Here is a 17,424-nt window from a genome sequence, read left to right on the forward strand (position 1 = left end):
TCATATACCAATTAGACTTGTGCCGGTATTCGGTAATGCGATATATCACGGTAATGAATATGCATGGTATTGTTATCTGGGCACTTCTAAATACCGTGAATAATTATATATTACAAATTATTCAGAATTTTGAATGCATTTTAAGAATACTTTTCCCATCAACTGGTCAAAATGCACAACACAGCTGTATTCTGCGTGAAAGACGCGTGCGCACTCTGATGTAAACAAGTGCGGACGCGAAGCACATGGCGGAACATGTGAGCGACGCTCTGGATGAAAGCGCACTTTCACTCTCTGACAGCTGATGGCGCTAAACTGCAGAAATAATAATGATAATAATAATAATAATAATAATTCATTTAAATGCAGCCGTTACCCCGGAAACCCTGTAAACAAAGCAGCTGCACTACTTTCTGTCTCTGAATCGTGTTTAAATGTTTTAAACAGCCATTCAGATTTGTGTATTTGCTATGATGTTCATCACAGCGCCAAATACTTAAATATTTAGACTTAATAGGCTATTTATTTTCAAACTTTTTTAAAATTTTAATCTGGACTACAACATGCCCTAGATATTGTTTGAAAGTGTTTTGATTCTTTATTGTTCGGTCACACTTTACATTAGGGCTTCATTAGTTAACATTAGTTAATTCATTAGTTAATCCCTGAAATATTGGCACAATAATTTGAAATTTAAAGTTGCAATAAATAAAATCCCAATTAACAAAACAAAACCCTTGAATCTAAACTATTAATGTACTGTAACAAAGCAATCAAGTATTCACAATAATATTCCCAACATAATAGTCAGTGTATCCCCAAAGGTATCTCAGTGGTGTAGAGGTCATGGCAACAGAAGAACTACTCCACTTTACATAACAGTAATATATGAAATGAGTCTTCAGGAACTAAACGTCTGACTAGGAGTGAGAAGAAAAATGTGCGTCTTTAACTTGAGAACCTAGGAAATTGAGTCTGTGGCCTGATATGATCATTTCAAAAGCACATTCAGATCATTAGACCCTTAAGACCCATTACTGAGAATCGCACACACTTCAGAACAGTGTCTGATCTCTGGGCTGGCTTTGACCTACAGTGGGTTTGTGCTGTGCTTGAATCTCACTGATTGACAGGATCCTCCAGCAGTCCATACTTGCCCTCAAGTACCTGAACTGTAGCAGAGAGAGCACTGCAAGAGAGAAGAGAAGAGGCATTTTATTTGAAGTGGGGAAGTGCCAGGATGGTTGACTACATGACTAGCTCTGTTTTGGGACAAAGACAAGACGTCTCATTTTGGTGTTCGCATCAAATTAAACTTAAAGGGGTCATATGATGCGATTTCAATTTTTCCTTTCTCTTTGGAGTGTTACAAGCTCTTGGTGCATAAAGAAGATCTGTAAAGTTGCAAAGACTAAAGTCTCAAATCCAAAGAGATATTCTTTATAAAAGTTAAGAGTCAGCCACGCCTACCTAAAACGGCTCGTTCTAACACACCCCACATGTCTACGTCACGATGTGAGAAGATTTGCATAACGCCGCCCAAACGTTCACGCAAAGAAAGAAGGCGTAACTTATATTCTCGCTGTAGTATTGTTGACGCTGCAGCCATGTCCTGAAGACGCTGTGTGCTTCGTTGTGAAAGCGAAACTACTTTGTCTGGCCTTCCAAAAGGGGACGATATCTGCTTCGTCATGCCTGGAGCTGATCCGTGCTGGTAACTGAGGAAATACATCAACATCGCGCTGTGCATCGCCGGATCGGCTTTCACCGTGGACAAAGCGGAGTCCAGCCCGCCTCAGCTCACTCTATACCAGCCTCAGCGCACGCTAAGCCGGGGCTTCCCCTCACGCTAGGCCGCTGTGTTTTTCGTTGTGAAAGCGAAACTACTTTGTTTGGCCTTCCAAAAATGGACACGACTAGAAATCAGTGGTTAAGTTGTATTTACAACACTGTTCCAGAACACTTCAACCCAAATATTCAGATGTGTGCAGCACATTTTATGGAGGAGCAAACGTCAAAATATGGGTGCAATAATGTTCCATTGTCATTCAGCGTAATAGATATTTATGCAAAAATAAAACATACTTATTCTGACCTGTACTTATTACAATACATCAAGAAAATGTGATCATATTATATTTTAAATGATTACAAAATTCTTGCTGACAAATGGGCATAATTTTCGGTAATTATTTTCTGCTCAGAAAAAAAAAAAAATACAATTAAATAGGACACATAAAAAAAAAAAAATTTTGATTCCTGAAAACCCCTTTTCTTCTTTGACCAATATACATACAGCCAAACCAAAAATTATTCAGACACCAGATATAATTTTTTAATTTTTTTTACTAGTGGGTGCAGGACACTATAGTTCATTTATGTAAGTGAGGTACATACCTTTCTAACAAAGTTATCTGACATTATCAGGATGAATTTGTTCTGACACAGTTTAACTCGGAGTTCTGGTCACATTTGATTACAAACTATAGCGAATAAACAGTGATAATGTGTGAAATGTTGAAGGTGTCTGAATAAATTTCAGTGTGACTTTTTGGGTGAACTAACCCTTTAAGTAGACTTTTAAAAAGTGCATTTTGTAATAACGCCAAATTAAAAGTCTTAAAGTACATTTTAAATCATTATTTTAATAACCTTTTGTCGTGCTTTCAAAAAAAGTACACTTATTTTGATGTGTTGATAGCATACTAAAGCACAGACAAAGTACTTGATAATACATTTAACTGTAGTGTGTTCTTTAATATTACAGTTAATACAGTTAATATATTATGTACTAAATTGCAACTTCATCATTAAAAATGTGTAATTACAAATATTTAAATACATGACATACAAGTTTCAACAGAAATGACATTAAAGTATATTTTAGTTTACCATAATTCATCAGTACATTCAGAAGTAAAACAAATTTCAAATATAAAGTACATATAAAGATGTACTTAAGTTCTAATGTAGTCATGTATATGGAGAATAACTAAAGCCAACCTTGGTAAAAGGATTGAGGTCTCCGTTCAGTGTGGAGGATCTTTCCAGAACTAGTGTAACAGGTCCAGGCAGCAGATCTCGGAGCAGCTCCTCCTTCACAGACACCTTACAGAATCTGAAAGCATTCAGAACCGCCTTACAACACAAACACAGTACTGTGACAGCATCAGAGGGTTATACCATGGTACTTAGTCATATATTCCATGAGTCCATATGAAGTTACACTTACAACAATGTTGTTGAAGTCAAATTACCATGGTGCAATTTTTTTTTTATTGACATTTAACACCATGGTACTAAAAAAAAAAAAAAAAGTGCTCATTATCTGGGACTTTTTATCTTTTTTTTTTGCAAGTCGCTTGATAAAAATATTAGCACAATTTAAACCATTTTCTATGTGAACATAATGTAAAATGTAATTTATTTCTGTGATGCACAGCTGAATATTCAGCATCATTACTCCAGTCTTCAGTGTCACATGATCTTCAGAAATCATTCTAATATACTGATTTGCTGCTCAAGAAACACTTATGATTATTATCAATGTTGAAAACAGTTATTTTTGTGGTAACGCTTACATTTTCAGGATTCTTTGATGAATGGAAAGTTCAGAAGAACAGCATTTATTTGAATACACATCTTTTGTAACATAATAAAATATCTTACTGTCACTTTAAATTAATGCATTATTGAATAAAAGCATTAATTTCTTTAAAAAATGATATCTTATTGACCCCAAACTTTTGAACAGTAGTGTTTAAGAAGAGGTATTTCAGTAAACTGATCTGAGCACTGTGAACAAACCTGTAGATGTCCTGTACGTCTCCGACACAGATGGCTAGAGGATTGTCTCCATTCCGTCCTTTGATATCATAAACTCTCCTGACGGCCGCAGAGTGTTGAGCCACACAGGCCAGACCGTAGATGGTGTCAGTGGGAACGGCCACGACCTGCCCCGCTTTCAGAGCCTTGACTGTGGCGCTCAGGATCTCCGTCCACTCTGTGCTCACAACAAACACAAACTACAGGCACATCCCAAGGGCTGCATATTCTTCAAAATATTGATTTCAATTCTCCTCTTCTTATTAACAGTGTTGGGGAAAGTTACTTTTAAAAGTAATGCATTACAATATTGCGTTACTCCACAAAAAAGTAACTAATTACGTTACTTAGTTACTTTTTATGGAAAGTAATGCGTTACGTTTCTTTCGCGTTACTTTTTAAATCTGGACAGGGCTCGCTTGTTTGTTTTTAAAATAAAAAAGTTATATTTTTGGCAAATATAAAAGCCTTTTCACACCAAAAGTGAAACGAATAAGCCTTTGAAAAAGTAACCCAGATATTCTCCTGTAAATTAAAAAGTAATGCGTTACTTTACTAGTTAACGTTACTTGGAAAAAGTAATCGATTACGTAACTCGCGTTACTTGTAATGCGTTACCCCCAACACTGACTATTAATATATAAGGGTAACATAAAAAAAAAATATATATTTTTGCAAAACACAATTTTCAGATCCATCATTATGAAAACCATTGCATTTTTTCATAATTGTAAAAAATGCAATTGTGTATTTAGACAACACATACATTCCTAGCTATGACATTATGACAAATATTTTGTCTCTTTTTGTTAAACTATGACAAAAAGTAATTTAAACTCATTCCCACCACAGAACGTCACTCCAGGGTTATGAACCTCCTAATGTAGCACCAGTCGTTTATAACACAACTTGAAATACAGTACTGTAATAGGAATATTCAAGATAAATATCAGTCGTTGGACATTTTAGAGACAAATGACATAACTAGCGAGGGTGTGACGAGTGTACGGTATTTTAAGAAGAGAGTTGATCAAAGTGTTGGTTTATCGACTGAACAAGCACGGCTCTTACCCTGCTGCTCCCCGGAGCTCTGCGCTGATAGCCGCAGGACTCTCGTCTTCAGCTCTTTACACATGCTGCCGCTCCTAAACGGCCTATTTAAATAGGAATATTCAAGATAAATATCAGCCGTTGGACATTTTAGAGACAAATGACATAACTAGCGAGGGTGTGACGAGTGTATTTTAAGAAGAGAGTTGATCAAAGTGTTGGTTTATCGACTGAACAAGCACGGCTCTTACCCTGCTGCTCCCCGGAGCTCTGCGCTGATAGCCGCAGGACTCTCGTCTTCAGCTCTTTACACATGCTGCCGCTCCTAAACGGCCTATTTAAGGTGTACGAGTGAATGCAGAACACCGGCCGAGCGAATAAAACCGAAGAAGACCATAAACAGCTCAGACAGCATGCTTTCATAAAGCAGGAAGCCACGTTTGACAGCCCTTCAAAATAAAACACTTCAAAATAAAAGTCCCGTTATAACAAAAAAATATGTAAATTGCTTATACATTTAGATGTGTATTTTAGTCGCGCAGGAGCAACAAATTCCGTGTAAATGATCCAGGTGCATCTTGTTAATGCCGATAAATATAATTAACTTGCTGATGTAATTAATTAGGACTAATGACTATTTAATATAGGCCTAATTAAGACAGACCCCTGCCGGATTTACCATATTACAACCAAAAACTAAAAATGGCATCAGTTACAGGTAAGATAGTTTTATACATTTAAATAATCATTTCATAGGTTGGTATTTCTCATAAATGTCCATACTTCAGAAAACACCGAAGATACAAACACCCAGTTAAAAGATCTTCCTGCAAATCAGGTAAATTGCAATATATATATATTTTTTTTTGAAAATCACTGTTTTCATTCACTATTAAATGCATTTCTCAAACAGTGCCCTTCTGTGAGACATCTGGAGGCTCTTGATGGCGAAATCTCTGACAGACAGGAGCAGATCGAGCTCTGCACTATGATCCTAAACGACCTGCTGGAAATTCAGAAAATAGTTGCTGTAGGTGTTCAATGTTGTGTTATAGTGTTTCAAATGCTGTGTGCTGCAGCGCTACTCATTCAAATGTTTATTTTGGTAGGAAAGAGGACTTGAAAATGCATCACTTCGAGGACTGGATGACTGAGTTGTTTCCTTTCAGTATTTGAGACCCTACAAGTGTATATAAAAATAAAATCTTGATGTGAAAGTGTTGGGATAGAGCGCTTTCTTTCTGAAACGTGTAACTTTGTGAAATAATGTAACCACTCAGACAGGATCTTACTGGTATTGTATTGCTTTTTGATTCAAAAAGTTATTACTTTGCCATAATACATAATACTTTATACAAAACAAGCATATGAGAAAAAATTTCACATTATACATTCTTTAAAAATACAGATCTTTACAGTTTCCTCACACTTTGGGTATCAAAAGCAATTCTTATGGAAGCATTTGTTTCCTCTTTACCTCAAGCTTCTGACTCAACTAACATGCCAGACCTACTTTTCCTCTTGACTAGTGTCCTTTGATGCTGCCTGAACCAGAAGAAAATCAGAATAAATACCTATGGGGGAAAAAAAGCAACCGTTCAATTAGCTAGTTTGTTGACCAAATCATAAGCTAATGCCTTTAAAACACCCATGAGTGAATGAAAACGTAAAAACGATGATTATGGCAGCACTTGGAAAAAGTGGAATGATTAAAAATCAGGACTTGATGGTCAAACAAATAGTTCTTTCACCAGTATTTTTCCAACATAAAACAAATGCAAGATTTTCATGTCATGTGGGGGCGAATAACAACAAAAAGTTACATTGAAGCAGCAATAATTTTCATTAGGAAAAAAATAATAATATATATATATATATATATAACATTGCAATGCCCAGATACAAAGTCACATCAAACATAACTGTACACAACACAAACATTTTGATAGGCGAGACGTAAGGAAAAAAAACAAAGGCTTTTAAACATGAAATACTCAACGCAACAGGACACGGCTGTTTCTCTACATCACCACTGAATGCTCACACATGATATTTTACTCATGAACATGTACAGATGGAGTGGTTTGATGTTTTTCGATATGCTCTATGACATTGCATAGTTACCCATTTTTGTTAGGTGATGAATAATAACTGGCTTCGATCAAAATTAATCTTTCATGTACTTTAGTAAATTGTCAAAACTAGAGTCCTATGCGAAAATGTGAACAAACAATAAGGTCAGAAAGCATGTGCATTATTATTATTCCGGTACAGTTGCTCATCATATTGGCTGGACCCCAAAGTAAGTGCATTTATTAGGGAAAAACGGCGTTGTTCAAACAGATTGCACTTAGTACTAGGTTTGCACAGGTCCCATTAATAGATATTTAAAAAGAATATGTAGTGGATAAATAAAGCTACTGATTGAGTGACGTACACAGATTCGACCAGCGTAATGTAGCTTCACTGTCAGTTCACGGTTTAATTTGGCACTGGATAGGAAAAGGCTCGCTCAGTAATATCTATCCGATTCAAACTCTCCATGTCTACTCCATGCTGAAATGAAATAACTATCATGAGTTGTAAGGCAATTCTTGTCCAACTTGAGTCTGAAACACAAGGATCTGCGGAGAACTACATACTGCATAAGAGACGCACAGGTGACAGTAAAGGCAGTGCAGAGTCACGTCTCTCATCTCATCTCACACCCAAAGTCTGATTTCTCATAGTTCTATACAAAAATACAAATACAAATGCTTAAACATTTATCATTTCAAATGTACTATGTATTTACATGACGGTCATCTCTTTAGAACCTCTATACAGCAGTGGTATATAAATGAGGGGCAAACAAGCGGCGTTGAACCGTGGCTGGGTAGTGCACTACAAGCAGGTTAAAAACAACAGGTCTGATGAGTTGTGTCTGCTTATATGGTCAGGAACCCATAAATACAGAAAGACACATGTACACACACACACACACCTCAGAATATACCGCTGCTTGTTTTTCTGTATCCCTGAGCGGGTCACAAGAGACTCACGAGGGTTTAGAAACGGGTTTCGCGAAAGGAAAAGTGCAGGGAGACACTGATGAGAGGAGGGAAACAGATCTGTAACAAACAATGAGAAAAAAGAAAGGAAACCCAACCACATGCCCATCACAAAGGCAAACGCATTTGATTCCATCACAGAGTATTCAAGAGTGATCATATTTCTTCCAAAAATCAAAAGGAAAAAAAAAAACATTTTTTGCATGAAGACATTTTTTGCATTTGATTAATATATGGAGCCCCACACATCACATGCAGGAAAAAAATAAAATAAAAATCATATTATTGCGGCCATGAAATAACTCATTCCCACAAATTCTTAATTCATTGCCACAATTTACTAATTTAATAAACCATGGCCACGTAATAATTTGTTACGTCATTTTAACTAAAACAAGGGAATAAATTAGTAAATAGTGGTCACGATTTAAATAAAATTGAGTGAACAATTATTAAATTGTGGCCACAAATAAACATGTTGTGGGAATGAATTATTAATTCATATATATATTATATCCCTCATGTTATGTGCGGGACTTTATATTAACACATACTTAGACAATATAATTTTTTTTAAAATTAAAATCAGTCTAAATTAAATTCAGTTGAAATAATATATATAAACACTTTCTATTGTTTTACATTATTATAATGGGAATTGGGTATGAAATTATCACTAATATATATATATAAAAAAAAAATTAAATAGGGTTAATATTCTTTATGCAAAAATTCCCATTTTATATATATTTTTTGGATTGTGGGAAATATGACCCAGAAAATTTCAAGACAGTTTTGTGAGATTCACTTAAAGACAGAGTTAATCTGCCTAGTTTGGGGAAACAGAAAAGGAACATTTTGTGAAAAGTTGGATAAGAGAGCTACATTTATCCAACAATTGAGTATTTTAATAAATTAACATATATAAAATTAAATACTAAGTTATAGGCAGCCAAACAAACCTCTAAATTACATTTAAAAGGCAGGTAAATGTTCATTGCAGTTTATCCAGAATGACAAACTATAAAATAAAATATCTCAAAAATCACATTATTATTATTATTATGAGCACTGCAGCCTTCCTAATAAATTACACATAAAATACTTCAATGTTTCAATGTGCAGGACTTTTCCTAGATGACTTCATTACCCATAAACTGTGATGAAGGCCTTGCTTTTGAAGTCTCAGATACACCAATGAACTAACGTGTAGTGGGTTTCAAGTTTAAACTCAAGTACAGCATGTGGCCGGGCAAAAACTCGTTTGGTTTTATATGGTGAATCTCTATAATCGGATTCTGATCTTTAAATAATCTTTGAAATAATCTAGCAAAACAGCGGGGATAAAACACTACCGACACTCAAATCATTATGAGAAGCAACTAAACTACTTTTCCTGGTGCCCTAAACTGCTCCGCCTGCTACTCTCCCTTAAAAGTGCACCAAAAACCACACACTCGGATCAGGATCACACAGGCCTGGGGAGAGATGCGTGCCTATAGCAGAGGTACAGGTGTATGTGAGATACCCATCTGTACACGGTACAGATGAAGAGTGAGGCCTGAGCCTCTAGGGGGCGCTGCTGCTGCCGCCTCCATCAGGCATGGAGAACTCATCCGCCACCATCAGCAGGGCCTCTATTTTGGCTGTGGTGTCTGGACTGAGCAGATCCGAGACATCCATGCCAGCCAGGCCATCGCTGGGGGTGTTGGGGGTCACCGGAGCGGCCAGGTTGTCCTGTTGGGGCTGAGCGTGGTTCTCTTTGGATGGGCAGCAGGATGGAGGTTCTTCGGGGAGGGCTGGAGGAGGCGCAGCAGGAGGAGGCGACGTGTTCTTTGACTTCTCCAGTGAGGTGGCAGTACTCTTGTCTTTAGCGGAGTCTCTGCAGGCACACTGACACTGGCAGGACTCCTCCTGCTTTATGATGATGACCGGCAGACTCAGCCCGATCTGCTGCACTGCGTTCCCTGAAACAACCATAACAGCTACCTGTGAGAGACGCTCTCAAAAATATAATAGTGATTATTTTCTTTTTACATTTGATCAGAATTATTGCACAAATAAAGAGAATGACAACATATACTGTATGTATGGTTTATTTCCCCTCATCTAGTTTCCTGATTTATTATATTTGTCATGTAAATTAACACATTTTCTAAATGGAGAAAATAGGTAAAAATAGCAGGTTCTCTCAGAAGTTTAAACAGTGGAATTTTAAATAATAGCACCAAAAATTCCACCTATTTAAAGTGTTTCTATTAAGGCAAGACACTGCAGGTAAAAACTTTTCACAAAGTGTCGTTTCAGACTAGCAGAAATAAAACATCCAAAGTACACTTATATTTTATTACACTTTATATATGTGTCTGCAGATTTCGATCACTTATCTTTAAAGGCCATTTTCTCAAAATGAGTCAGAAATCCTTACTTCAGCAGCACTTATATACACCAAACATGACATTTTTCCCCATCTATATACTTTTTACAGAGGAGTTTGTTAATATATCATTTGATATATCAACATTTCTAAAAAAAAAAAAACATGGTGAAAATTGACAGCATTTTCTTATTTACTGAGAGAGATATGGTTTGGTGGTGTATGGTTGCCAGATTGAGAATATTAAAGGGGTCATATGATGCGATTTCAAGTTTTCCTTTCTCTTTGGAGTGTTATGTCTTGCCACGCCGGCCGGGACACGGCATCACAGTACGGTGACGGGCGTAACATTTCCATGATACGCTTGAGGTATTCGGCCAATCACAACACACTGGATAGCTGGCCAATCAGAGCACACCTCGCTTTTCAGAATGAGCAGCTTTGTAAAAATCGACGCGTTTCAGAAAGGCGGGGCATAGAGGAGAAACAATAATGTACAGTATGTGGAAAATAATGTGTTTTTTTAACCTTAAACCGCATAAACACATTTCATTACACCAAATACACAAAATAATGTTCTTTTTTAGCAACGTCATATGACCCCTTTAAGTAGAAAAATTCTGACTGGGGTATTTAAACCTTTGACATTTGGCAACCTCAAGCATAAACTCTTATCAGTGCAAGACAATATCAAAAAGAGCAAAAAAGCAAAAAACAAACAAACAAAAAAAACTTCTTAAGGATAAATAACCAATAAGTCGCAGACGATCATGCTTAATCTATCTCGAGAAGCAGAAGCTGGAATCGCAATTAAATTAATCATGTAGCCCTATTCTGTTGTCATTTAAACTTTCATTAAAATCAATAAAATAATACAACATATATTCAATCATACCTGAATGTCCACCGACTGGTATGGCTGTTGTAAAAAAGACCTTCTCTACTTTTGGGCCCTGAAAATAAAAGCAGTAGTAATGTCAAAAATTGAGAAGAATAAATACATTTGTTCCATTAATTCAAACCTGAACTAGATGATTATTAAGATCTACTGCAAAACAATCTAATGCTGAAAATATGAATAGAATATTTGCAATATAATCAGACATGTATATCTGGCAAGATTAGCATAATTTGTAAAAGCTAAAGCAAGCAGTGAAATAGGTTTACTTAACTTAAAAACTTACACACACACACACACACACACACATAAATGCTAAATAGCAAATACGATGTGCACTAAAAACAGCAAAAAGAACCTATTACTGAACGATCTCACTATGAAGGCCATAATGGTTGTAACAATTCACTTCCAAGTCAACTTCATGTTTAAAAGTTGTCAGGCTGCTGTGATGTGCACTTTTGAGGATGAATTAGCTGTTGGATTGTGAGGTTCATAGCATCAAATCTTTGGTCAAATCTTCTGGTTTCTGATTGGCTGATTCTTGGCCAGAATAAACTACAATAATAAAATAAAATATGCATCATAAGGGTTCACACTTAAAAAGTCCACTGCACTTTAAATAATCTGATGATGCCAGATGGGTTTTATCTCATTGCTAACATGTTTTAGCACATTGCTAGTAGGTTTTAACATGTTGTTAACATGTTTCTAACATTTTTAACATGTTGCCAGGATGGTTAACATATTGCAAGTTTTAACTCATTATTAGCATGTTCCTAGTATGAGTTTACACAATGACATTGCTAGCATGTTTTAACATATCGTTAGCATGTTTCTAACATGTTTTAGCATGTTGATAGCGTAGTTCACTGAAAAATTAAACTTCTGTCATCAGGCACGGACCGTAATGTCGTTCCAAACCCATACGACTTTCATAAATCTTGTAAAAACAAATTAAGACATTTATGATTTCTTTTACAATATCTATATTCACCAAAACTTTCAAGCTTCCAAAAGTTCATAAAGACACCATAAAAGAAACCTTTTACTTTCACGATTTCTTCTATGTTACCTTTATGAACTTTATGAAGTTCTGATGTAATGGACTTTCAATGGAATGACAGAATTCCCTCAGGCTTCATTGAAAATATCTTCATTTTTGTTTAGAAAATAAAGTCTTATGGGTTTGGAAAGACACAAGGGTGAGGATGACAAAACTTAAATTTTTTGGGTGAACTATCCCTTTAAGGGCAGCTTAATTGCTAAAATCTTGCTTATAAATTAAGACAAAACGTCTCGGGTTACGCATGTTACCTTGGTTCCCTGAAAGGGAACGAGACACTGCGTCCTCTAGTGGACACTATGAGGACGCAGTGCGAGTTCCCTTGAAGGGGAACAAAAGATTGAAACATGAAGCTGAAGCTAAAACAAAACTGAAAACCAAGAACACAGATTTAGTTGAATGGTAGACTGCTAGACCTGTTGTTCAGGGTTTTGCTGCGCGCTGGCGGCACTGCTGAGGATCCACTGCAGGTTCTGATCGGACATGACGATGCTGGGCTGCAGGCCGAGCGTGGGGGCGATAGTGATCGTAGGAGGAGGTGGAGGAGCCAAAGGCACTGTGTGCGTTACTGCTGCCGTCACCTCAGTCGTCACGGTTGGCACGTTGGAGACTCCGGGCGCGGATGGTGGAGGCACCGGCTGAGCCGTGGAGGTCAATGTCATGTAATGCTGGGCGACTGAGGGTGCAGATGGAGCGGGCACTTCGGGTGAGTGTGATGAGGTGGGCGGAGCACAAGGGAAAGTGGAGGTCAGTAATGAGCTGCTGACAGCGGGAGGAGGTGGGGCTGACTGGGAGGGGAGTGCTGTAGGCGGAGTCTGAGCCTCCAAAGCAGGGGTCGTGATGGAGCAGGATGGGGAAGAGGTGGATGAAGGGGGCTGAATGGACACTTCTGCAGTAGCTGTGTGAGCTGACGACTCAAGGCCAAAAGACTCTGCTAGGTTATCTGGAGAGACAGAAGCTTGACGTCAGATTGAGGCACTGGATATGTGATGGTTCACTCCTACTATGTAGTACATTTTGTCAGAAAAATGCTGGTTGAAATGTTAAAGATGGAAATCATGTCATCAAAACATTATCAATAAGTGAACATTTAAAAAAAGATTGCGAGCAAGTTTTAGCACACTGTTCCTGGCATGGTTCTAGCATTTTGCTGCCAAGTAATTGTAGGTGTTGTCCCAATTTGCTTACTCATACACCAAGCCAATTTTCTAGTATGCAAACGTGAATAATGATGTAACATGTTTTAGCATGTTTCCAGAATGTTTTTCACCATGTTTTAATGTTAACACATTGTTACCATGCCTTAACATGCTGTTAACATGTTTCTAACATTTTTTGTAAAATCTTGCTAGCATTGTTAACATGTTTTATCATATTGCTAGCATGTTTTAACATTAAAATGTTTTAACACATTCTTAACATGTTGCAACACATTGTTACCATGTTTTGGCACATTGCTAACATGTCTTAATATGTTGCTACCATGTTTTAAGACATTGCAGGTTTTTAACGCACTGTTAGCATATTTAAGCACATCTCTGACATGTTTTAGCATGTTACTAACATGTTTAAAAAATTGTTAGCGCATTCTCAGTATAGTGTTAGCATGTTTTAACATGTTGTTACCACGTTTCTAACATATAACGTTATTAAGATGTATAAGTACATTGCTATCGTGTTTTAACATGTTGCTAAGATGTTCCATCGTGTTGTTACCATGTTTTAACATGTTTCTATCATGTTTAACACCATGTTTTAACAGATTGTATGTTTTCACATGTTCCTAACACATTTTAGCACATTGCTGGAATGTTTCTAACATGTTTTATCATGTTGCTACCATGTCTTAACACATAGCTAGCATGTTTTACCATGTTGCTAATATGTTTTAGAATTTCAACATGTTTCTAACATGTTTTAACACATTGCTAGCATGTAACATGTTTAACAATGTTGCTACCATTTTTGACACATTGCTAGCATGTTTTTAGCATGCTTCAACATACATAAAATTTTTGCTAACAGGTTTATGCATATCAGTTCGCTAGATGGCCATCTGCCAAAACATTGAAAACAATTATATCATTAAAAACGTAACATTCTCACTTTCCACTAGATATTTTCATCTTCATCTCATCAGCAAATTCGATTTTGGCACGCTCTGCAGCAGCTGATCACTAAGGAGCGATGCGGAGCAGATGTCAGAGAATTAAAACATTAAATTGAACTATTATTAAGCTATTTTAATTTTATTGTAATATATTTATTATCCATCACCCATGATCCGACCTGCCTGTTCTTTGTTTTACCCAGAACCAAACCTGTAAATAAAGTTAAGACAAAATACCACCTGCCAATCACTTTTTTTTTTGCAGGAATTTGGTATGGAGTACAGATGCGTAGGCATAGTGATCTAATAATGGCGTCGACAAACTTGGTCGATAAAAAAGGTACCACTTCGCCTGTCTGGCAAAACTTTGGGTTTAGGCCTAATAAAAGAGGACAGCCAAGAGACACGTCTGAAGTGGTGTGCAGGATTTATGCTCTTGTAATCCGTGCAAAAGATGGACAGATGACGGATTTACATGATCATTTGCGTGTGCACCATCCCACGGAATACAATTCATTGCCAATGCCATCACGCACAACTGAACTTGCCAAAACAGCTAGGGACCAACCAACCATATCTGGGGCTTATGCCAAAAGTTCAAAGTACAAGCATGACAGTGGAAGCAGTGGACTGATGCTGTAACTCGCTACCTAGCAAAATAAATTATTTCTTTTAATATGGTAGAGAAGAGAATATTTAAGGCCATGCTGCAAACTTTTGACAAGCAGTTTGAGCTGCCAGGTTGGAAATTCTTCTCGAAGACCGCAGTCCCAAAGTTGTACAACGACATGAGAGCAAATATTTCAGCAGTGCTGGATGATGTGGAATATTTGGCCCTGACAACTGACATGTGGTCCAGCTGCAACATGATGGCCTACATGTCAGTGGCCGCACATTATGTCAGCAAAGAATGTACACTGGAATCGAAATGCTTACAAACAAGCTTCATGCCGGAAAGCCATACAGCCGATAACCTGGAAGAGGCATTGCGAGAGAGTATACATGACTGAAAAAAAGAAGACAGAAAAATCTCCTGCATAACTACTGATGAAGGGGCCAATATTGCTGCGGCCATCAGACAATTAAAATGGCCGTGGTTAAGTTGTTTTGGTCACAACCTGAACATTGCTATAAACAACAGAAGGCCAGCACTGATCGGGCATTCGGGCTTTGCCGGGCAGTCAACATTGCTTTTTCCCACAGCTGGTGGAGGAGATGTGAGCTGAGCAAAGCACAAGAGGAGTTGAAACTCCCTCAGCACTCTTTAATCACGGTAATTTTTAAAAGTGTGGGCTGATACCTATTACCTAATTGCAATAATTTAATAAGTGTTCCTATATGTAAAACCATAAATGCGCATATAGGCCTACTAAATAGCTCCACAAATTAAATCAATTTAAATGACACAATTGTCTATTAGCCTACACCAGTGCAAGTGTGCGAGCAGACGCACAGACAAACATAACTAACTTGCATGGTCCATGTAAATCCGTGTATCATTCGTTCATTCGTTTTTTTTATTTAATATTGAAAGTAGAAAAAATTAGAAAACGGCTTCCAAAAGAAAAGAAAAGAAAAACAAGAATTCTGCTTAATTTTTCGTTCAGGGGTAGAAAGATGAATAAACAGCTTGAATTTTCGTTTTCTACACGTGGGCGGGAATTAAACTCCCCTTTCTGCTGATTGGTCAGCCGAAGACCAAAGCGTGCCGTCATCAGTTTTTCTTCAGTTCCGCGCAGCAGAATAATTATAGTCCTCCGCTGCAGTTGTACGGATTCTTAACATGTTTATTGCAACTACAATTCATCTTTTTCCCATCAAACAACCAGACTAATGAATAGCTCGACACAATCTGTACCGGGGCAGAGCTTAGACAGGGCTTTCTTCTGTGTAGATATAAATTCTATGCTTTGCATCATCAGCTGGGCATGGCAGGGTATGATATGACGGTTGTCATAGCCTACCCGGTCGCCCAGTAAGTTTGTTTGCTTAATTAATTACTTTTAAATTAAATATTTTAAACACTAATATAAAAAGAAAAAATAATGCATTGAATATATGATAGGCCTATAACATTCACGCAAGAAGAACTGGAGAACAGATAAATTAAAATACATACTCTTCTTTTTGTAATGTAGTCTTTTGTTTTATTAAAATTGATATCTCATAAGGATATGCGCTTGTGGAAAAGAATATGCACAGGACTGCAACGCAAAATTTTTAATAACTTGCCATTTCGGTTTGTTTCTCACCAAACCCTACAGCATATATTCAGAACGCTTGGAATATACGCCACGAGTTGCATATTATTATTTTACGACAGATTTGCAAAAAAAAAGGTGAAAGTCACCATTCTCTGCCATTAAATGGGCAAGTGCCAGCAGGACACTTGTGTGTGTGTGTTTTGAAAAAGGAAGGTAAGCCTTTAGGACTTAAAAATGAGTAGTTACTAGGGGTGTAATGATTCACTCGTTTTCTCGATGCATCGATTACAAACCCTGACGATGCATATGCATCGATCTTGAAACATGGATTTTTGAATCGTGAATCGTCGATTTCGGACAGTAATAGATTTAAAATGCTAAGAATCGAATGAATCATGCTTTCTATAGCGATTCAATGCGTTCAAAATAAATACACATTAAAATTACTACAAGCACGAATTAATGGAGACGTTGAACAGTGTTCATGCCCTCGCATCTCTCATTCACGCTCTCCACTATTTACCGCCTGTGACTGTCACAGGATTGCGCTCGAGCTCCGTTCGTCTCACTGACACATTTTTTGACCAGCTGATGTGTGATCTCTCCTTGTGGCCAGTAATGCTAAAGTGAAGTAGTTTTACTTTTCTGTAGTTTTTCAATGGCTCTTGGTCACACAAACGACATTACCGGAGCAGTCGAAGGTTGCGCATTTATTGCATGGACGGAGCAAAAATTTAAGTGTCTAAAGCACGGCCCTCCAGGACCGATCTTGGTGACCCCTGGTCTAAAGCATAGGCCAACGCACAGTTCCATTGAATGATAAATGTGTTTTAACAATGTCGTT

The 17,424-nt window shown here is 37.3% G+C and overlaps 2 protein-coding genes across 3 annotated transcripts in view; both read right to left on the bottom strand.

The window, feature by feature from the left end:
• Positions 1 to 2,973: 2,973 nt before the first annotated feature.
• LOC107732727 (yrdC domain-containing protein, mitochondrial-like) lies at positions 2,974 to 5,386 on the bottom strand. The gene is made up of 3 exons (XM_016544143.1): positions 5,127 to 5,386; positions 3,808 to 4,003; positions 2,974 to 3,118 (listed from the first exon to the last, which is right to left on the bottom strand). Exons 1-3 carry the CDS (start codon positions 5,296 to 5,298, stop codon positions 2,974 to 2,976), a joined length of 513 nt encoding a protein of 170 aa, XP_016399629.1. The 5' UTR covers positions 5,299 to 5,386.
• A 3,303-nt stretch (positions 5,387 to 8,689) lies between these two features.
• LOC107732742 (metal regulatory transcription factor 1-like) overlaps positions 8,690 to 17,424 on the bottom strand; it is a 28,462-nt gene continuing 19,727 nt past the window's right edge. For both annotated transcript variants that reach the window (XM_016544159.1, XM_016544160.1), the window contains 3 exons: positions 12,683 to 13,209; positions 11,198 to 11,255; positions 8,690 to 9,892 (listed from right to left, as the gene is read on the bottom strand). In XM_016544159.1, the coding sequence (XP_016399645.1) occupies positions 9,495 to 9,892; positions 11,198 to 11,255; positions 12,683 to 13,209 (983 nt within the window). In that variant the 3' untranslated portion in view covers positions 8,690 to 9,494. The remainder of the gene's footprint in view (positions 9,893 to 11,197; positions 11,256 to 12,682; positions 13,210 to 17,424) is intronic.

The sequence above is a fragment of the Sinocyclocheilus rhinocerous genome, unplaced genomic scaffold, assembly GCF_001515625.1.
Source record: "Sinocyclocheilus rhinocerous isolate Xijiao unplaced genomic scaffold, SAMN03320098_v1.1 scaffold369, whole genome shotgun sequence".
Taxonomy (NCBI): domain Eukaryota; kingdom Metazoa; phylum Chordata; class Actinopteri; order Cypriniformes; family Cyprinidae; genus Sinocyclocheilus; species Sinocyclocheilus rhinocerous.